The following is a 23,130-nucleotide window of genomic DNA, read 5'->3' on the forward strand; positions in this document are numbered from 1 at the left end:
GTGTTAATTTAACACTCTGAGTGTGGACACATATAAACACTGAAGCAGTGTTAAAAGTAACACTGAAGCAGTGTTGAAGTTAATGAGATAATTAAGAAGTTATTGAGTTATGATTGACCATTACTGAAGACACCTGATGTTAACAAGCAGAATCACCAAATGAAAAAAATCACAATTTGTGTTTCACCATTATAGTGGTCAGGTTAGAGAAAAACGTACTGTGCCCTGGTATAACAGTAATACTCACTCTCTCAAGAAAGTAACTCGTAGTCTTGAACGCAAATGGAGAAAAACTAACTTGGAAGTTTTTAGAATTGCATGGAAAAACTATGTCCAGCTATAGACAGGCTCTAAAACTGCTAGGGCAGAGCATATCCACAAACTCATAGAAAATAACCAAAACAATCCAAGGTTTTTATTTAGCACAGTGGCTAAATTAACAAATAACCAGACGCCACCCGATTCAAATATTCCACTTAGTAATGACTTTATGAATTTCTTCACTGATAAAATAGATAATATTAGAAATACAATAGCAAATGTAGATTCTACAGCGTCTAACACTTCAGTTTCATCCATCGCACCCAAAGATAAACTGCAGTGCTTTACAACTATAGGACAGGAAGAGCTAAATAAACTTATTGCTGTATCTAAACCAACAACATTTATTAGATCCAGTACCCATCTAAATTACTGAAAGAGTTGTTACCTGTAGCCGAAGAACCGCTTCTCAATATCATTAACTCGTCGTTATCTTTAGGTCACGTCCCAAAACCATTCAAGCTGGCGGTTATTAAGCCTCTTATTAAGAAACCAAAACTAGATCCTAGTGAATTGGCAAGTTCAAATCTTCCATTTACTGTATGTCTAAAATTTTAGAAAAAGTTGTGTCTGCTCAATTGAGCACCTTCTTGCATAAAAATGATCTGTATGAAGAATTTCAGTAAGGTTTCAGGGCCCACCATAGCACAGAAACTGCACTTGTTAAAATTACAAATGACCTGCTCCTTGCGTCAGATCAAGGCTGCATCTCATTTCTAGTCTTATTGATCTTAGTGCTGCGTTCCACACCATAGATCATGACATACTCATAGATCGATTACAAAACTATACAGGTATTCAAGGGCAGGCTCTAAGATGGTTTAGATCCTACCTGTCCGATCGCTACCATTTTGTTTACTTAAATGGGGAGTCATCTCATTTATCATCAGTAAAATATGGAGTGCCACTAGGATCCGTCCTAGGTCCCCTTCTATTTTCAATATACATGTTGCCCCTTGGTAATATTATTAGGAAACACGGAATTAGCTTCCACTGTTATGCTGATGATACTCAGCTATATATCTCAACGAGACCAGATGAAACCTCTAAATTGTCTAAGCTAACAGAGTGTTAAAAATGTAAAAGATTGGATGACCAATAATTTTCTCCAATTAAATTTGGATAAGACAGAGATATTAATTATTGGACCAAAAAACACTACACATAATCTTGTAGATTACAATCTGCAACTAGACGGATGTACTGTTACTTCCTCTACAGTCAGAAATCTGGGTGTAATATTAGACAGCAACTTGTCTTTTGAAAATCATAATTCCAATGTTACAAAAACTGCATTCTTCCATCTTAGAAACATTGCCAAGCTTCGAAACACGTTACCTGTTTCTGATGCAGAAAAGCTAGTTAATGCATTCATGACCTCTAGACTGGACTGTTGTAATACACTTCTAGGTGGTTGTCCTGCTTCGTCAATAAACAAGCTACAGATCGTCCAAACTGCAGCGGCTAAAATCTTTACGAGGTCAAGAAAATATGATCATATTACACCAATTTTACAGTCTCTGCACTGGCTACCTATTAAGTTCTCTATCAGTTACAAATTATAATTTCTTACCTATAAAGCCCTAAATGGTTTAGCTCCTGCGTACCTAACAAGTCTTCTACCACGCTACAATCCATCACGCTCCATAAGGTCACAAAACGCTGGACTTTTGGTAGTTCCTAGGATAGCAAAGTCCACTAAAGGAGGTAGAGCTTTTTCACATTTGGCTCACAAACTCTGAAATAGCCTTCCTGATAATGTTCGGGGTTCAGACACACTCTCTCTGTTTAAATCTAGATTAAAAACGCATCTCTTTCGCCAAGCATTTGAATAATGTATCTTAAACTGTGAGTATAGTTGTATCTGATCAAATATGCATTCTTATTCTTTAGCATGGGTTAAAATAATTAATTTTACTTTGATGAATCAGCAGCTATACTAATGATGTCTTTATTTTGTTTCTATGTTTTTCGTAACTAGGATTTACACAAGCTCCAGTCTGGATCCAGAATACCTGAGAAGAGATGATGCTGACCCTCAGAGGACCTCAGATGATGCTAACCCTGAATCAACAACAGAACTAACAAATATTGCTACAAGTGTGACTGAATCATATATTAATTATTAATAATACTAATAATGTTCATCATCTGGCTGACTACGACCTGTCATACGTGCAGAAACGGACAGTCACCACTTATAAGCTATTACTAAATATTGTAGAAACAATTTTCTGTAAAGTTGCTTTGTAATGATTTGTATTGTAAAAAGCGCTATACAAATAAACTTGAATTGAATTGAATTTTGATATGCCTTGACTTGCATAATCTCTTTTCTTTGTCAAAATGATGTTCAGAAAAACTTACTTTATGTGGATGGTTGATTGTGTAAATTGTTGTCTCAAGTGATGTGCATCTCAGAAGAGAGGAGAAAATGTGCATGTATGCATAATGTGTATTAGGTAATAAATTGGCATGTTGTCCCTCCTTCTCGCCTAGTAACCTAATCATAAATCATGTAAAATGACATCTGCTGGTACAAATATTACATAATGCTTTTCCTTTGAATGAGAGGTTTTCTTGTAAGGGATTGTACTATTTTTTCTTGTAAGCGATTGTAGTATTTTAAGTTGTTAAATGTAAACATATACAATTACAGTTTAAAAATAGATAAATAAATCCTTACACACTAAATGTTGTGCTTGAAACTACAAAATCAGTAACTGAATTTTGGACTCTCTGCCAGACTGCAAACACATTCTTTGCTTTAAATCTGCAATTATTAAATGAAATTTGATAATAAACACGTTAATGTTAATGTTAATGTCAATGTCAATGCATTCAATTAATTGAAAAAAAATATAAGCAGGGCAGAATTTTTTAAGCATTTTAATGGAGGAGAAGCTTTACTGCACTGAATAAACTCTGTTTAGAAGAAAATAGCTTATTATTTTTTTAATTTGCAGTCTATCGGCTAATCTTCAACATGTTGGTTTGATGTATTTTTACAGATTACATCGAAAAAGCTGTTTTATATATGAAGTCTCTATTGCATCCTTTAAACGATGAATGACTCAACCCTGCACAACCCAGCATCATGTTATTGATGTAAAGTGATTGGATTTTAAGGCACGTTACACTTTCTCCAATGGAAAGCAGTAATAAGATCATCTCTCTTGGGAGTCGAGACTTTATGACACTGAGCATCTACAATGGTGCAAGTGCAACCCTGGTAGAAATAAATTACTTTTCCAACACTTGAACCTGATTCAGCTGCTGCTAAACTCCAAGAATGTTTGCAATCCAGTGATCCAGTAAGTGGATGCATTCAAACAATCAAACACTTTTTTATTTCATTTTTTTTATTTTACACAATTAAAACAATGCCATTAAATCTTTTTATATATATTTTCTTTTTTTCATTATGATCACATGTTAAAAAAATGAAGAAAATACATAACTATGAAAGGGGGATTAGTTTGGCTGGCTTGTTTGGATTTTAAGATATTTATCATGATTATAAGAGGGTGTAGCTCCTATATAAGAATGACAGAAAAAAAGACAGATGAGATTTTCTTTATTAGGGGGTTTACTACTTCAGAATGAGGACTTGAATTCACCATTCATCTTGTTTAACAAGCACAAAAAGGTCTGATTAATTATGACTAATAATTTATAGCCCTATTCAAAAACGGTTGGAAAATGTGGCCGTTTTAAAATGACACACCCATTAACCTGTTGTACTTTACAGTGTGCACTTACCTGTACTTGTACTGTACTTATATAAGAAAGTACTGAATAATAAGGTAACTTCATGGGTTAGTTAGGGTTAGTTTTAGGGATAGGTTCAGGGTTGGTATTCACTGTTAAAATATTTTGTGGTGAAGTAAATATTACTAAAAAACAAATGTAATTTCTACATTAAATAATTAAGTTCAGGCAAGAAATAAAAAATAAAAAAAATCTATATTACTAATACATTTAAGCTTGTAGAAAGTTTATTTATATGCATATTTTACTTGGAAATGTTTGTTATGTTTACAAGGATTCTTTAAGTAAATATCAAAGTTATGATCCGACTTTTCTCATCAACCACTGGGGCATGCATAATTAAAAAGGTTAAAATATTCACTATTTCTAGTTGTAAACGATATTTGATGTTTGATTTTGTCATCAGGTTTAGTAACTTACTGTTTTGTGATATCTGGAGTTCATTTTCTGCCCATTTATACTCCAACACCATCCATTGATTGTTACTGTCATTGTGTATGTTGTACCAAGTGTTGAGGTCTCTGTGTTCATTTGAGTAATAATTATATTGAGTGGACAAATTATCTTCAAGGGACAGCAAGCTGTCTGCTTGCTAAGTTGCATGTATGGAAATTAACCACATGCTTTAATAGCTAGTTATCTTGTTTGAATAACTTATATAAACTGTATAAAAACAGACGCACGCACAAATCTTCATATTGCATGCGCAAGCTCGCGTCCTCTGGTTCTAAAATGTTTAAACTTACAAAGCTTAAATCAGTTTAGTTTAAACACATATTAGCTTGTGCTGTTCAGGTCTCATCTGTGCATGCATGCTATCAGCACCTGGGTGATGATGGAATAAATGACTGCTCATATTCCAGCATAAGGCATTCACATTGATCAAGAGTGCATGGTTTGTCCACGTTTTTTTTTTATATCTGGGAATCCAGAATGCACATGCATCAACAGAAACACATATTAGCTGAACCCTCTTTGTTTTGCATGTTATTTATATCAAACCATATTACAGATGCTTTGTCAGATTTAAGTTGAACCGCATCTTAGCATGTGCCGAAACCGTGTGTGGTAAACTGAATGGTTAGTTTTTTTTTCAGCGAACCATGCCATTCCTAGTATGTATATGTGAAACTGGACTGTAAAATAGAGTGCTTCCCATTTACCCATTAAACACTACTAAACTTATGTATAGTGTACCTACTAGTTGTTTGAGGAAAAACATAATTATTTTTGCATTTCTGTTTAGAGTATAAATTCTTTTTTTTGTGCATAGAACCAATCTTAGCATTTCAGCATATTTAATTCCTAGTGAATACTGTATTGTAAATCTCATAAAGCAACATTCATTGAATTAGTGGGTTGTTTGTTTGAAGGGAGGGTTTGGATTGCTTGTTTTGGATTTCATGAAGGTGTAGCTCCTATTAAGAAAACTGGTATCAGTAAGGTACAAAAAAAAACAATGTTTGAAGTCAAGGGACAAGAACTGAAACAAACACTGATTACTGTAATGGTGACTATACATAATTTTTAAATACAATGTTTACATGTTTACAACTGCTGTTATAATTATAATTTATTATTTAGTTTATTAAGATATTTGTAACAAAATATATTAATACAGGCAAATGTAGTTATGTTTCAACAAAAACACGTAACAATAGCCACATGACAATACATAATCACTTTAACTGCCTTGCATTTCACCTAAAGCATATTTATATGCATATCAACAGTATGAGCATATTATTAAAGTTATACACTGTACTCTAAAAGTGGTTGTTTGCAGAAGAAACAGTCAGCTTTCTGAGCTTAATAAACAAAATCATTTAGTTGTGCAAGATTTATAAATTCATACTTTTACAACAAACAATAACAATGACATACAAAGTTCATTATTTTCCCTTTACCATGCACATATGAAATAGTTTATATGTTTTCCATGTGCAAACATTAGCTTGAAATCATTTAAGTTTATTCTTAGGAATCGATAGAAAATAAGCTTTTCACCCTCCACCAAGAAAATCATACATTAAAAAAAGGAAAAAAAGATTGAGGTTTACATCAGTACAGCATTAAAATAAGAAAATTGCATAGCATGTTTTTACAGAGAAACAGTCATCTAATGAATTTATCTAGTCTGAGCTTGACAAAATAAGATATAATTTTAGAGTTTATAGTTAAATATGATTGAAGTTTAACATTTTTATTTGTATATTTTACAAGCATTAATTCCATATTCAGCTTTAATAAGTAACAAAAATTATTAATCTCTAAACATGTTTTTTGCCTTTTAGTAAAAAATCTTGAGTGTAAATAAAATAGTGCCTTATTTTACATCAGTAGTATTAAATCTAATTATGTTTCTCTGTTTTGCCACAGGATTTACATCCCAATACACAATCTCCAGTCTGGATCAAGAACACCTGAGAAGAGATGATGCCAACCACTCAGAGGCAAAGGCAAAAAACATGTTTAGAGACTAATAATTTATGTTCCTAAGCACCACACACATAGTGGTAAAAAAAATGTATAGCCTGAATGCACTGTAAGTTGCTTTGGATAAAAGCATCTGCTAAATGCATCATATAATAATTGCTGTTAATAGTGTTAATTGTCTGGTTGACTACATCTTGTATTGTATTATCAAACAATCAAACACTTTTTTATTTGATTTTTTTATTTTACTCAATTCAAACAATGCCATTAAATATTTTTATATACATTTTCTTTTTTCATTATGATCACACGTTTAAAAAAATGAAGAAAATACATAACTATGAAAGGAGGATTAGTTTGGCTGGCTTGTTTGGATTTATCATGATTATAAGAGGGTGTAGCTCCTATTTAAGAATGACAGAAAAAAAGACAGATGAGATTTTCTTTATTAGGGAGTTTACTACTTCAGACTGATGACTTGAATTCACCATTCATCTTGTTTAGCAAGCACAAAAAGGTCTGATTAATTGAGACTGAAAATGCATGTATTTATAGCCCTATTCAAAAACGGTTGGAAAACATGGCCATTTTAAAATGACACACCCATTGGATTTCATGAGACCTACACATTCCAAAAAAGTTGGCACAGGTAGCAATAAGGGCTATAAAAGTTAAATGTTCATTTAAGGAATAGCTGGAGGACCATTTTGCAACATATTAATATAAAATGGACAGTGGCAAAGTGGAAAACTGTTCTGTGGTCAGACGAATAAAAATGTGAAGTTCTTTTTGGAGAACTGGGAAGCCATGTCACTAAAGAGGACTAGCACAACCCAAGTTGTTATCAGCGCACAGTTCAGAAGCCTGCTTCTCTGATGGTATGGGGCAGGGCTGGACTGGGACAAAAAAACAGCCCTGGACTTCATCCAGACCGGCCCACTATGCATGTAAACATGCGCGCGCGCACGCACACACACACACACACACTACATGTCTATACATACATTAATCTGCATGTAAAATTACTGATTAGAATGTATTACTATCAAAACCAAGAAAAAAACAATTAAAATAATAAACAAAGAAAATGTAAATTATTTTATCAGGCTTTATTTTAAATATCTAAAGGTCTTAATTTATGTGCTTCTTATTATTCTAGAAATTAATAGAAATATTAATGCTTAGGCTACACAATTTCTGCTGTAACTATTTCATGTGCTGCAACATAACACTTGTTGTTTTTTTATTTATATCAATTTACACAAATTACCTCGGACCTGTTGGCTGCTTAGTATTAAGACCACTGATCTACAGTAAACGTGATTTATAAAGACCACTGATCTACAATAAAATAAAAGAGTAATTAAGACAAAGAACGTTGTGTAGTGATTTATTTTTATTTTTTCTTAACATAATCAAAGGCCTTTAAAAATCCTTGAAGTAGACTGGCTTATATTCAAATGCAGAGCTCAATACTAGGGTTCAAAACTGTACTTGCCCTGCCAAAAATAAATACATAAATAAAAATAAAATTGCTATTGTTTTCTTTGTAAATAGGCTGCAATCTCATTTCACAATTTCAATACCACAATAAACACTAACTATTAAGTTCAAACATTAATGAAGACAAGTGAAGTCAGTAATAAAATAAGAAAAAATTTATCATAAATAGCACTGTTTTCAGGTACAGATATTGCATAATCAAATGTAAATTACTTAACACACACACACACACACACACACACACACACATACATACACATATATATCCTTGTTAAAGCTGTTATTCAAGAGTTATTTCTCTTTGTCTTTTGTTCACATTAATGACACAGACCGACAGTAAATAAGGCTTCTGCCTGGCACTTTAATGGATTTTTTTCTCAATTGATTACAAATTGAAAAAAATATATCTCACATAAATGCTGTAAATATACAGAGACATAGAGAATCAGCTGGTATTATTAAATGTTATAGTTTTCATTATAATAGCAATTATTTAGTGACAAGTGAAAATATAATAAATATGTACTAGTGCACAAAATACTCTATGGTTTTTAAGTTGCTTTTTTTGAGGTAAATTTAACGTTCTGTGACATAATTGTTCTCCTGTGTTTTGACTGATGACTGATTGATCGATATTATTTATGAGGCATAAGTTGTACTGTATCTTTAAACAGAAAGTAACAGATGATCGGTGTACTTGAACTGAGGCGCTAAAGCGATCTGTCACGTCAAATTTTCTAACGCCAAAACGGTATTGTCTGAATTTTGTAATAAAATGGACAAAACCTGAGAGCTGAGAATTGTAAATGTAATTTATACATATCAGTGAGTGGTGGATTAGCCTTCGTGTGTCATTACATTTCTGTCTCACCTCATCAGTCAAGTCCTGCCCTGCTGACATCTTCACTTAAGTCTTCTGCCTTCCAGCAAATAATTTATTTATCTTGACAAATTTGGTGGCACCTGCCTCAAGTGCTGGTCATTTTCTCTCTCTCAACTTTCGGCCCCTCCTTTACGCTTAGATATTTTATCATTTAACATATTGAATTTCGTTGCAGTTGTAAAGCGGCCGCTTTTCAAGGCTAGAACTTGATTCTGATTGGCCAATGAGCAGTAAACACGTCACGTCACGTTTGCAGCTCGCATCAGCATCATGCGGCTTCAAGAGAGACACGTAAGGCCGGAATTGGACTATACAACAATATACTTAAGAATTAATTTGCGATTAATAATGATTTAAAAACTAAATACATAACGCACCGGCCCAACCAGACCGCGGCCCACCGGGAATCTCCCGGTAGTCCCGATGGCCAGTACATGCCTGGTATGGGGTTGCATGAGTGTGTGTGGCATGGGCAGCTTACACATCTGGAAAGGCACCATCAATGCTGAAAGGTATAACCAAATACTAGAACAACATATGTTCTCATCCAGACCTCATCTCTCAGGGAAGAGCTTCCATTTTCCAACATGACGATGCCAGACCACATACTTGCATCAATTACAACATCATGGCTGTGTAGAAGAAGGATCCAGGTACTGAAATGGCCAGCCTGCAGTCTAGATCTTTCACCCATAGAAAACATTTGGAAGACGTGACAAAGAAGAACTAAGAGACTTGAGCAACTAGAAGCCTTTATTAGACAAGAATGGGACAACATTTCCATTCCTAAACTTGAGCCACTTGTCTCCTAATGCGTTTTTTTATGCATTAAACTAGTGGCCACGAGAAACACATATCGTTCCCTCAACATAAGAAGTCGTGACCACGAGATATGGATGTTGTTCCCTCAACATTGCATCTCGAGGCCACGACATAATATGACGTTTCCACGAGTTAATATGACATTCCCACAAATTAATATCCCATGGCCACGACATATTATCACGTTCCCACGAGTTATTATTTTGTGGCCACGACAAAACTAAGTAAACCGAACAAGTCACTTTACGGGCACCTTAGAAAAGAGCCTTCATGTGTAGGTGTAGTGTGTGTGTGTGTAGTGTGTGTGTGTGTGTGTGTGCGTGTGTGCGTGTGTGTAAAAAAAAAAACGATTAAAACATTATAGAACAAAACTGAATTAAATTAGCCTATGGATTTTACATATACATCACATTTCTCATCAATATGGTTAACAATAAAGATTAGTAATAAGGAAAAGAAGCACATCAGCCTACATCGTTAAATCCCGTCGATAAACAGAACATCTCCGCTTATTAACTACCTAATCATGTGCCTCAAAGAAGCACAAATAAAGATATAGGTGCAAACAGAATACAGTGACGTCAGCCTTGGTTTTGATAAGCAGTTATTTTATGACCCAGAACGCGTTGGTGAAACTCATGCATCTAGCAGGAACTTAATACACAAAATAATCATATTGATTCAAGCATTTAACATTTATGAATTAATTAAATGTCAGTAATGAACAAGACTGCACAAATTATAGCGATCACGAGGAAGGTCCGCGCACAGTAAAGTGGATAGTATACAACACCCCATCAGTTATATTCAGGTCTATAGTGCCACCTGCTGGCGCAGTTTTGTAACTTCTTAGAGAAAATTAAGTTGTTATAACGAGAAAACAAGAAAAAAATTATAATGCATGGCCGCTTAGAACTTCCATAATAAACAGAACATCTCCGCTTATTAACTAACAATCATGTTTCTCAAAGAAGCACAAATAAAGATAAATGTGCAAACAGAATACAGTGACGTCAACCTTGGTTTTGATAAGCAGTTATTTCATGACCAGCAGCAGAATCACTAAAATAAACAAATTAATGTTAATACATTTTAATTTGATTTTTTTGAAGTTGTTTTTTGGTGTTGTTTCCAACAGTACAGTTTTCACTTTCGGTACAACACATTTTAATTAAAAAAATTCTGAATGCTTAAGCGCTAATCGTGATTTTTGTAGCACAATTTCTAAAACTATTAATACATATCGCAGAACCACTCACTGAGTTTGCAAAACTAAAAGCACAAACACTGCTTTGTACTCAGTTTGCAATTTTGTAACAAACACTTTGCAAAACTGTAGGCACAATTCACTGCACAACACACTTTTTGCAGAACTTTAAACACAACTCAGTGCTTACACTCAATTACCGAATTTCCAACACACTCCTAGCAAAATAATATACATGTATGGCTATCATTAACACTATTTTGCCCACTGTCTGGCACACTTTCACATGTGAAGACTGTTTTAGATAATAAGTTCACTTTGCAATCAGCCTAAGCACTATATATAAGCCACAGGTAAGCTGTCTGTGTGGAGTACAATGGAAGGAGCAGTAAGAGTGAGAAGAGTGAGAATCAGAGGAGGCCGAAGGAGAGGACGTGGAGGTGAAGAAGCGAGAGGGTTAGAGGAAGTTAGAGGAAGAAGACAAGGAGGAGCAAGAAGAGGACAAGAGGCCGAGGGAGAGGACGTGGAGGTGAAGAAGTTGGAGGAAGAGAACGTGGAGGTGAAGAAGCGAGAGGGTTAAAGGAAGTTAGAGGAAGAGGACAAGGAGAAGCAAGAAGAGGACGAGGAGGGGAAAGAGGAAGGGTAAGAAGAGTAAGAAATAAAATAACTGATGACATCAGAGCTATGTGGACCATGTCATCAACCATGGGATGACCCTGAGGGAAGCTGGCAAACGGGTTCAGCCTAATTTGAGCCGCTACACTGGCAACTAGATGGAACTAGAAGCAGATGCCATGGGACATGAGCTACTTTTTGTAGATGAGGCCGGTTTTAACCTCAGTAAAACCAGGAGACGTGGCAGGAACATTACTGGACACCGTGCCATCATCAATGTCCCAGGACAATGTGGTGGTAACCTAACCATGTGTGCAGCTATAAGCCAAAATACTGTTGTTCACCATCATGCAACCATAGGCCCATACAACACTGCACACATTATTGCATTCCTGGACACCTTACATGACATGCTTACTGTTCAGAGACCAGAGCATACCCGATATGTCATCATATGGGACAATGTTAGTTTCCATAGGGCTGCTTTGGTCCGCAACTTGTTTACAGACCACCCATCCTTCATGGCACTCAACCTCCCTCCATACTCTCCATTCTTAAATCACATCGAGGAGTTCTTCTCTGCCTGGCGCTGGAAAGTTTACAACCGTCAACCTCATCAACAGGTAGCCCTTTTACAGGCAATGGAGGAGGCATGTGGAGATATTGACCAGGCATCATGTAAAATAAGTGTTTAATGAATAGTCTTGTGCACTTTGTTTCCAACACCTCTGTTATTGAACTGTAAAGTGAAAATATTGTATGTGATTCGTTTTGCTTCCAGTGAAAGATATTAAACAAGCTGATATTTAACAAGTCACGTGGGTCAACCGCAGAGTAAGACGCTCAAAGCTCAAGATGTTTGGATAGGCATCCGGTTTGTCGTCGGATCGTTCGATTTTGGCACGGTATGTGCACCATATTAGAGTGGCCGCACACATCCCTGGTAGCCGGGTCGGAGCCGTAACGTGCCCCGGAACCTGTGCAGTGGAAATCAGGGGTAATGCGTGCAAAAAACATGTATACTAACATGGATCCAAACAGAATGGATCTCACACAGCTTCCTCAGCACAGCCGAACCAAGGACTGCCGCCTTCACATTTCCCTCCAGATCAGGACGCTTCTTAAACAAACTGAAGAGAGAAAACATCAGGCAGACCACATTTCACATTAATCATGCACGAGTCGGGAACAGACCTGGTCAGAACTTTTCCTCCGTGACCCGTGCAGTTGCACTCGACGAGTTTCAAGCATTGCTGAACCAACTCATAGTCATCCATCGTCTCATGAGAAGACAAACCAAAAAACACACACCTGTCACAAATAACCTGCCAAAGTTCTTCTGTGAACATTTCAGGAGTTTGGAATTGCTTTTGTATCTTAATTGAAGTATTTATGGGCAATGTGTTTCAGTATGTGGCCTTCAGATCAGCATCACATGACCTTCTCTTGATTCAAGACTGGTAACAAGTCACTTTTAGCTCTAGAGCCACTTTATAATTATACGAATTGAATAAATGCAACTCATATGACCAGTTTATGTCAGGAAGGATTTGCATTATTTATTGTGCTTGTTTGCATCTACTAAAAAAAAATTGAGTTTTTAGATGAATGACTGACCTCTACATTTGACCTCCAATGGACCAAAATTTATTTTCGATACTTCAAAAAATTCTAACTGACCCTCTGATGTCACATGGACTACTTTGAAGATGTAGTTCCTTACCTTTCTGGACATGGACAGTATACCGTACACACAGTTTCAATGGAGGGAAAGAAAGCTCTCAGACTAAATCTAAAATATCTTAAACTGTGTTCCAAAGATAAACATGTCCAGCTCCTGCACCACAGCCTAAGCAAATGGGCCGTCCCACTGCATCCCACTGGTAAGCGTACATGTGCTCTTGTTGTTGCCTCGCCTGAGGTACACATGTTGGGGCTGTGACTCTCTGGGAATTTGTCCCACATTCAGTGTCCCTTGACTTTACATGGAAGTCTAGTAGGCCAGTGCACCGCAGAAGGGGATGCCGGTTCAGACGAGGCAGTCTAGTTAGTTTGTCCCTTTTCGCAGCTCTGCGATCCAATATAAACGGCAACAGCACCGGGGAGAAGTGAAAGCAACCCTTAGTCTCTCACAAAACACTAGCCTATTTCTCACGCACCCACATAAATTGATGGGCAGGAGAACTTTTCCTTTACTGATCAAATACAAAAAAACACAAATCAAATAATAAATTATGTGAGTGAAATAAATTACACACAAGGGTGTTGTAGTGAATTTTCAAACAATTTTGTGTGGTATATTTGTTATTTTCGTAAAACAGGTTTAAAAGAGAGCTGAGTTGTCCAGGCACTTTTGCAGTGTCATTTTTATGTCATCCCACTTGTGTTGGGGTACATGACTTTAACCCATGGGCCCCCATTGGTTCTTGGTCTCTCCTGTACCACCCCATTAAGAAAATCCTCGAATTGCCCATTTACATGTGATTTCACAGCACTTGGAATAAAGTACTTTGTTAACACATGCAGTCGTGATGCTCGAGATGATTAGAAACATGAAAATAACTGCAATCATACTGCAGCTATAATTCATCTAATATCTTATGACATTTGTGATAATTTTTTTTTTAAAAACAAATTCTGCAGGGAAAAATGATATATAGGAAAACAGCATTCTATTAGTTATTATATAGCCTAATTTAAAATAGCAAGATTGTCTATTCTAATTCTAGTCTTATTATTTTTATAGAAATAATGTGGTGGATTTTTCACTTATGCAGCTTTCCAACCCTTTCTCAAAAACAACATTTTAAATTGATTAACTTTGTCTTTTTTATAATATTCAGAAGTGAATGACAAAAGTGAAAAAAAAATGTAATGCATGAATGATAAATAAAGACAACACGATTCAATTTTCTCCCAGTAAAAGTGACATTTATTGATAAGTGCTGCTTTACAAAAGTGAAACAAATTATTTATAATGCAGATTAATTATAGTAAGACAAAGCAAGTGTAGAGAATCTGATCTTTCAAAATAAGAGAGGCATCACTGGATTTCATGGAACTATTTCAATTGTCATTTTCTCCCAAATTATTATTTGTGCAATCACTCAAGTGCAATTAAGATGAAGTTAAATCAAACTAATCTGAGGCTCCTCATGAGACCCTGCGGTCACTGTCATGACATCATCAGATCAGCTGACCTTCTAAACCTGACGTGATTGGCTCTCTGCTCATTCCAGCTGACCTTCATCATTCTGAATCTAACGAGGAAGAAAGCGAGGCTGTTAGGGACTGTACACCAATGTAGAAAGATCACGCGATTTTCACAATTTTCAAAACTGTTTGTGGAGTTTTTTCAATTATAAAGTTTAATTCAGAAAGACCAGCCTCGTATTCATTCCTGCCCAAATTAAACATGGCGCTGCCCTGACAAAAATCTCTGACAATATGCCTTTGAAGCATCTAGGCTGCCTTAAATCACACAAGAAAACCTCTGAACACAGATGCATGTTTATTTTTGATTTGTTTTCTGTTGATAGTTTTTAATCGTATTAGCTGCACTGTAACTTCTTTTCACTAATGGCATAAACAAGACAAGTGCTTTAACTGGTTAATCTGATATCATTAGCGATGTTTTTCATGACTCTCTCGAGCTTTTTCCAGTCGTCTGAGCCCAGAAACCCATAATCCTTCATCACCTCCATCAGCACCCCAGTGATCTGCTGTTGACACACACACAGACACACACACACACACATGACTGACTGTTAATGTGCGGAAGTCAGAGGGTTTCTAAGAATACGTTAAATTTGTCAGCGTGCACATGTAAGGAAGAGGTCTAATTAATCTTCTCTACTGGAAACAGGCATGTTCACACATAATAGACATCAAAGGTGGCTTGACCACCTCCCCTTTTTTTCTTTGAAAGAAAGTGCTTTTTTCTGGAAAGTTTATATATATATAAAATATTAAATATGAGCCTCTGTCGACTTCTGATACCTGTTCTTACGTGTCAGCTGGTACATGTTCTCTAGCCCTGATCGTACACACACATGAAAAACACGTTCAACCAAACACTGGACATAAATCAACTTTTAAAGTGTAGGATCAGGTTAGGTCATGGTATATTCTGGCAAACTGTTTACCAATCACGTTTTGCAATTGGAAAAGCAAACTGTGGTACACACCAATACCAAAACACGATGGGTAACTTGCAATGCTCAATTGTTTGCACTCTAGTGTAACACAGGGATTTGTTATAGGCCTAGACCATAAATATTTGACTTAAACTTATTTATTTACATTTACATCTTACATTTAATCATTTAGCAGATGCTTTTATCCAAAGCGACTTACAAATGAGAACAATAGAAGCAGTCAGGTCAACAAGAGAACAACAACAGTACAAGTGCCGTGACAAGTCTCAGCTAGTACAGAACGCAGAGCCAGGTTTTTTTTTTTTTTTAGTTATGAAAGACATTAAATTAATATCTGTCTGCATGAACTTTTACTTTGAAATGTTTTAACTGTTGCCCTGCATTCTACTTCTCAAACCTTGTTCTTTCTATGACATATTGCTGGGAAAACATGAAGAACATTGTTCCCATTGCGTTTGTCTTGGTGTGGAGGTGAGACTAAGGTACCTTTTCCTAGTATTTACTGCTAATTAGCCAAAAGGCAAAATAGTTCATTTGTCTTGCTAACATCCATGAGACTCATGAGAGCAACCATGTAAGGCAATATAGGAAGTCAAGTAAGTTAGACCGCTCTTTGTTCTTTCACTTCATGATTCAGTTTATTAGAATGTATTTAGAATTATCACAAATTTAAGATATGGAGGCAGAAATAATTATTTTACACCAAAATGCAACATAATTTCAAATGTGATTTTGATTTTATACAGCAGTTCAATAAACAAGAATTTAATACACACAATATTGACTGTTTTTGCTCTATTTCGTCAACAATATAATTCCAATTTGCATCTCTGAGCAAAAGGACACTGTTTTGTTCCTGAATGAATCAACCTTTTAAATGGTTCAGTTCAGTCGCAATGACTTACTTATTAAAAGTGATTTGCAGCCATCTACTGGAGGTTTTAATTTCACATTTAAATATCTTTTCATTTAAAAAATAAATAAAATAAATGTCAAATATTAGTATTTAAGATTTTAAGTTTCAAATATTAAAACAGTATTAATGCATTTGTAACTGCACATTCAATATATCCATGTCCTGCATTAGACATTGTGCCCCTTCTGATGCAGCCTCTGTTTTCTCTGCACTGCAAAGATACATTTCATCAATACTGATAACTGGTAACTACGACGGCATTTTAGAGCCATATTGAAAACTTTTTTTTTTTACGATTTTGATAATAAAGCCGAAATATGTCTACTATGAGAATAAAGTCTAAATATTATCAGAATAAAGTCTAAATGTTTCAAAAATAAAGTCTAAATGTTTCGAGAATAAAGTCTAAATGTTTTCAAGAATAAAGTCGTAATAGGCCTACTATGAGAATAAATTCGAAATATTACCCTGGAAAAATTATTTACTTTATTTACTCAATAAAATTGTTTCAAATTTTAAATCCAATATTATTAATTAAATTCAACACATTAGAATTAATTAGAACTAATCAAATTAGATGCTTACAAGCAAAAGATAGATTTTTTAAAATATATTATTTTATCTATTTGACTTATTTTGAATGGTTAATTTCTAAGCATCTCATTTGATTAATTCTAATGAATTCTTATGTGTTAAATTTAATTAATGAAATTGCTTGTAATCTGTTGACATAATTTTATTAAGTAAAAGTATCATTTTTAAGTGTACACCAACTACGTACACATTTCCTATCATGTATGCCTATGAAAGACGATCAAACCAATCACAGTAGCAAAATTGGTGTTGTTTTTGCCATTTTCAGGGGTTGTACTTTAACGAACTCCTCCTAGAGATTTATTCAGATCAACACCAAACTTGGTCAGTTAAATCTAAAGGCCTTTGCGATGTTAAATTGCGAAGATCTTTAGATTTCGTTAAAGGGCGTGTCCATGGCGGCCCCGACAAATTTCGATGTCTCGCCATGAAAAAGGAAGTTGCTGTAACTCAGACATACAATGTCCAATCCGCCCCAAACATCACATGCTAGATAAGACTTCTGCCCTTAATAGATCTACATGCCCATATTCAGTTATAGTCATAGCGCCACCTGCTGGCAACAGGAAGTGACATATTTTACTCCTAGAATTTTTTTGAGATTTAAGTATTTTTTGTAGTCAGTCTAATCTAAAGGCCTGTGCAATGCTAACTTGTGGAGATCTTGAGTTTTTGTTAAAGGGCGTGTCCATGGCGCTATGACAAAATTTGATGTCTCGCCACAGCAAGAGAAGTTGTTGTAACTCAGGCATAATTTGTTCGATCGTCCCCAAACTTCACATGTTCGATAAGTGTCCTGCCCTGAACACATCTGAAGGCCAATAGTCCGTTATAATGAGAGCACCACCTGCTGGCAACAGGTAGATTGACACATATATGGAGTAAACTTATATTCCACTTATATTTATGAGTTTGAATGCATATTTCTCACCGTTCACCTATTTACTAAAGCCACTCGCTGCCGGTGAGCCCTGGTGCGAGGGCCCGTTCATCGCTGCTTGCAGCTTCAAATTATATCTAGTATTATCTAATTATACATTGTGAATGTTTATTAGGCTGTGTATATTTAAATAATGTAAAGTTCATAATCAGTCATTTGAGGCACTAGGTCAGTTAGGATGCTGTCTATGTAGGCAGTGAGTCAGTTCACTAGGTTTTGGAACAGAGACTGTAACCGAATGTCAGTCTGTGAATGAAAGTGTGTTTGGTTACCCTGAAGTGTTTATGGATGATCTTGTCTGTTTTGACGTCCGAGGTGGCCAGCTTTTGGATGATGGCAGCATGATTTCCTTTGGCCCACAGCAGCTCACCCAGCTTCTCCAGCAGAGTCTTGCCGTGTTTCCCCAACTCCACGTAAGAAATGCTCTTGAACTCCGGGAAGAGCTTTAGAGTATCCGGATGCTTCTGAAACAAACTGAAGAGACATAAAACATCAGGCAGACCTGATTAGACCACATTAACATTAATCATGCTTGAGTCAGGAACAGACCGTTTCAGAACTTGTCCTCCGTGACCTGCGCCCTCTATCACGAAGTTTCCCCAGGGCTTCAGAAACATTTCGTAATCGGCCATCATCTGTTTCAGAAGACAAACCAAAAAAACACACCCCTGTCATAAATAAGTTCTTCTGTGAACATTTCAGGTGTTTGGAATTGCTTTTGTATCATTAAATTCAGTGTTTATCTGTGATGTGCTTCAGGGTCCCACTGGGCAAAGTAACGTCCTATGGACGTCTTTTTCATGTCTTTGCAGACATCAAAAATATGTCCACTGAGGAGCCATAATGAAAGTTTTTATGATGTCTATTTTTACGTATTTTTTTACATCTTCTGTACATTCGATTTAGACGTTCACAGAACCTCCTTACAAGGTTAAAAACTAGTTCAAAAGTGGTCAGTGGAAATATTTTCAACATCATTTAAGGTTCATTTAGGCATAACTTATACTGTTTCTGGTCTAAATCAACACTCTCAGGATGCGTTAGATTTAGACTCATGTTATTTGAATGTAATTTCCAGACATTGTGTTTGTCTAAGCAAAATGTGAACTTAAAAACAAGATGTGAACACTTGATCTCAACACTCTCTGCTAGTGTCTGGAAATTAGTACCAGTGCTCCCATAAATATATCTGAAAATAGATAGTTTTTAATAGACATTCAGGATTGTTTGCATTTGGCTGATTATTTGGATGCAGTATCTAATATAATTATTCATTTGTCTCTGACCTGAAACCCTGCACTGATGGTAAATGCAATGTGTTGCAGTATTTTCAGTTTGTGGCTCCAGTAATGTGGAAACACTTGAGTGACCCTGAGGACTTCCAGTTTCACTTAATGCTACAAAGATCCCACAAACCCTGTGCCACAACCCCACACTCCACTGCTGATTTACAGGATAATAAATTAGAATTTTAGCTTAAGTTTATTTCTCCTTGAACTTTTTTATTTTTTCACTACTTTTCATTATTTTTATTATTCGTTTTTCTTTCTCAAAAACAAAAACCGAAACAAAAACAAACCTTCACATTTTAAATTCAGTATGAACTTTTTTGTATGTGTTTTCCTTAAAAAAAATTCTCTGTAAAAAAAAAAAAAACTTAACTGATGTAATATTTACTGTCACGGTAGGAAATCCATTGTTTCCTCCGTGTCATGTTTTGTGTTTGTATTTGTACTCTCGTAGTCTCCATGTGCTCGTTTGGTTAATTGTTGTCACCTGTATGTTGATTGTCTCGCTCCAGCTGAGCCTCATCTCCACTCTGCTATAAACACTCACCTCTCTCTCTGTCTGCCGTCAGATCCTCTCTCATGTTTCCGTGTCCTAGTTGGATTTCCGTCTTCCGTGTTCGTGTGCTGGATTGGGTTCGTGTTGTCGTCCTCGTGTCAGTGTTCCGGTCTGTTCCTGGTTTCAACCATTGACCACCTTCACCTGCACCATCGACTTCACCATCCAGCTCTTCTCACGCCACCGTAGACCTTCCTTGCCATTGCCAACATTCTGGACTCTCTTTCTAATAAACATCATCTGATTGCCTGCAATTGCTTCCTCCTCTTTTACCTGTCGTTACAGTAGGATCTGACCATCATGGAAGCAGCAGGCGATCGCTCCCCATCTCATCTGGAGGAATTTCTGCAGAGAGCCGTGGGTCGTATGGATCGCCAAGACAAGGCGATAGATGAGATGGGTCGAGCCTTCCAAGCAATGGTGACGAAGGTGTCCGAGCTCGCTCTCCAGACTCAACACCAACAACAACCGCCACCCGCTGCGCCTCCCACGCCACCCACACCGCCGATCGTCTCCGGGGGGATTTCCCAGCCCGAACCACGCCTCCCCATCCCTGAGAAATATGCGGGTGAGCCAGAGTTTTGTCGATCATTTCTATCTCATTGTTCTCTGCACTTCGCCCTGCAGCCCCGCACGTTCTACACCGAGGAAATGAAGGTGGCATTCGTCTTGTCACTACTGACGGGAAGGGCTGCCCTCTGGGGGACGGCGGTGTGGGAAAACCAAGACAGCTGCTGTGCCTCGTTCCACGCCCTTTCGGAGGAGATGAGACGGGTCTTCGACCGCTCCGTCGCCGGGAGGGAAGCGGCTAGACTTCTCACGGACCTACGTCAGGAGGACAGGTCCGTATCCGATTACTCGATTGAGTTCTGCACCCTGGCGGCGGAGTGTAAGTGGAACGAAGAGGCGCAGTGGGATCACTTCCTGCATGGGTTGGCTGACCGCATCCAACAGGAGATCCGCGCCGTCGAGCTCCCCACTTCTCTCAATAGCCTGATTGACCTCACCATCAGAGTGGACAACCGACTCGATCAAGCCGCTAGACGGAGGGGGAGAGCAGTTCTCGCGAACAGACCGGAGGCTCAGTGTCAGCGCTCAGAGGTTGCGGTCAGCCCACCGGGAGATCTTGAACCCATGCAGGTGGGGCGAGCTCGACTCTCCCGGGAGGAGAGGATCAGGCGGAGATCCCTGGGACTATGTTTATACTGTGGCAGCCAAGAACATCACATCCAGCGCTGTCCGGTAAGAAGACCAAGCCCGATAGTAAAACTGAGGCTACTATCGGGTGGGATCTCTGCCAGGAAGACCTCATCTACATCGACACTCCTTCCGGTGAGTCTACGGTGGTCCACCCACGCACTCGATCATCACGCTTTGTTGGATTCTGGGGCCGAGGGTAGTTTCATGGACTTTAAGTTTGCCACTAAACTCAACATTCCTCTCACCTCCCTCAAACACCCCATTGCACCTTTTGCACTCAACGGACACAAACTGCCAGTCATCACACAGACCACTTTACCTGTTTCCCTCATCACGTCTGGCAACCATACGGAGGAGATTTCATTTTACATCACGGACTCACCTCAATCCCCCATTGTTCTGGCTCCAGAAACACAACCCCAGGATCAATTGGCGCCTCGGATCTGTGATTAGCTGGAGCGAGGAATGTCATTTGTCTTGTCTTTTGTCTGCTGGTGTTAATGTTTTTGAGTCTGTGTTTCAGGGGGAAGCAGTGGATTTGGCTAACGTGCCTGCGGAGTACCATGACCTGAAGGAGGTGTTCAGTAAGTCTCGTGCTGATTCTCTTCCTCCTTGCCTAAGGGCAAGTTATATTCTTTGTCTATTCAAGAGATGGCGGCCATGGAGAAATATATATCCAGTTCTCTAGCAACGGGGTTTATCCGCCCTTCTTCTTCTCCAGCGGGGGCGGGGTTCTTTTTTGTGGGAAAGAAGGACGGATCCTTGCGACCTTGCATTGACTACCGAGGGCTGAACAACATAACGGTAAAGAATACCTATCCTTTACCGCTTATGTCTTCAGCTTTTGAGAGGTTGCAGGGAGCGTCCGTTTTCACTAAATTGGACTTACGTAATGCTTATCATTTGGTCCGCATCAGGGAGGGGGATGAGTGGAAGACTGCCTTTAACACCCCTAGAGGCCATTTTGAGTACTGCGTGATGCCTTTCGGGCTAACGAACTCGCCGGCAGTCTTCCAAGCACTCGTTAATGACGTGTTGCGAGACATGGTCGATCTGTTCATATATGTTTACCTGGATGACATATTGATTTTTTCTTTGTCTCTCCAGGAACACGTGCAAAACGTACGACGAGTGCTTCTGCGGTTGCTAGAGAATGGATTGTTTGTCAAGGCGGAGAAATGCGTTTTTCATGCACAGTCTGTTTCCTTTCTAGGACACATCATTTCGACTGAGGGTGTTCGCATGGATCCTGAGAAGGTTAAGGCTGTGGTAAATTGGCCATCCCCAGAGTCTCGCAAGGCCCTGCAGAGATTTTTGGGGTTCGCCAATTTTTACCGGCGTTTCATTCGCAATTTCAGCCAACTAGCCGCTCCTCTGACCGCCTTGACCTCCCCTAGTTTGACGTTCAGGTGGTCAGACGCAGCCGAGGCTGCGTTTGCCAAACTGAAAAGCTGCTTTGTTTCAGCTCCCATTCTCGTCACCCCTGATCGTTCACGTCAATTCATAGTGGAGGTCGACGCGTCAGAGGTGGGGGTAGGAGCAGTGTTGTCCCAGCGCACATCCTCAGACGGAAAGGTGCATCCATGCGCGTATTATTCTCACCGTTTATCTCCTGCAGAAGTTAATTATGACATTGGCAATCGAGAGTTGTTGGCAGTCAAACTTGCACTGGAAGAATGGCGTCACTGGCTTGAAGGGTCGGGTGTACCTTTCATTGTATGGACGGACCATAAGAATCTCGAATACATTAGAACCGCCAAAAGACTTAACTCCAGGCAGGCTCGGTGGGCATTGTTTTTCGGTCGTTTCGATTTTACACTTTCTTACCGGCCGGGTTCCAAAAACATCAAACCCGATGCTTTATCCCGTCTTTTTGAGCGTTCCGATTGTACTGCTACTCCCGAGCCCATTTTACCGGGG

General features: G+C 37.9%; 1 protein-coding gene across 13 annotated transcripts in view; it reads right to left on the bottom strand.

Moving 5' to 3' along the window:
• Window positions 1-14,467: 14,467 nt before the first annotated feature.
• The window catches only part of LOC128019509 (myoglobin), a 28,161-nt gene continuing 19,498 nt past the window's right edge, over window positions 14,468-23,130 (bottom strand). For 12 of the 13 annotated variants that reach the window (XM_052605534.1, XM_052605604.1, XM_052605543.1 and 9 more), the window contains exons 2-4: window positions 18,715-18,800; window positions 18,438-18,639; window positions 14,468-15,280 (exon numbers count right to left, since the gene is read on the bottom strand). In XM_052605534.1, the coding sequence (XP_052461494.1) occupies window positions 15,161-15,280; window positions 18,438-18,639; window positions 18,715-18,800 (408 nt within the window). In that variant the 3' untranslated portion in view covers window positions 14,468-15,160. The remainder of the gene's footprint in view (window positions 15,281-18,437; window positions 18,640-18,714; window positions 18,801-23,130) is intronic. The other variant, XM_052605564.1, reaches the window with a different exon arrangement.

Source organism: Carassius gibelio, chromosome A1 (genome assembly GCF_023724105.1).
Source record: "Carassius gibelio isolate Cgi1373 ecotype wild population from Czech Republic chromosome A1, carGib1.2-hapl.c, whole genome shotgun sequence".
NCBI classification, from domain to species: domain Eukaryota; kingdom Metazoa; phylum Chordata; class Actinopteri; order Cypriniformes; family Cyprinidae; genus Carassius; species Carassius gibelio.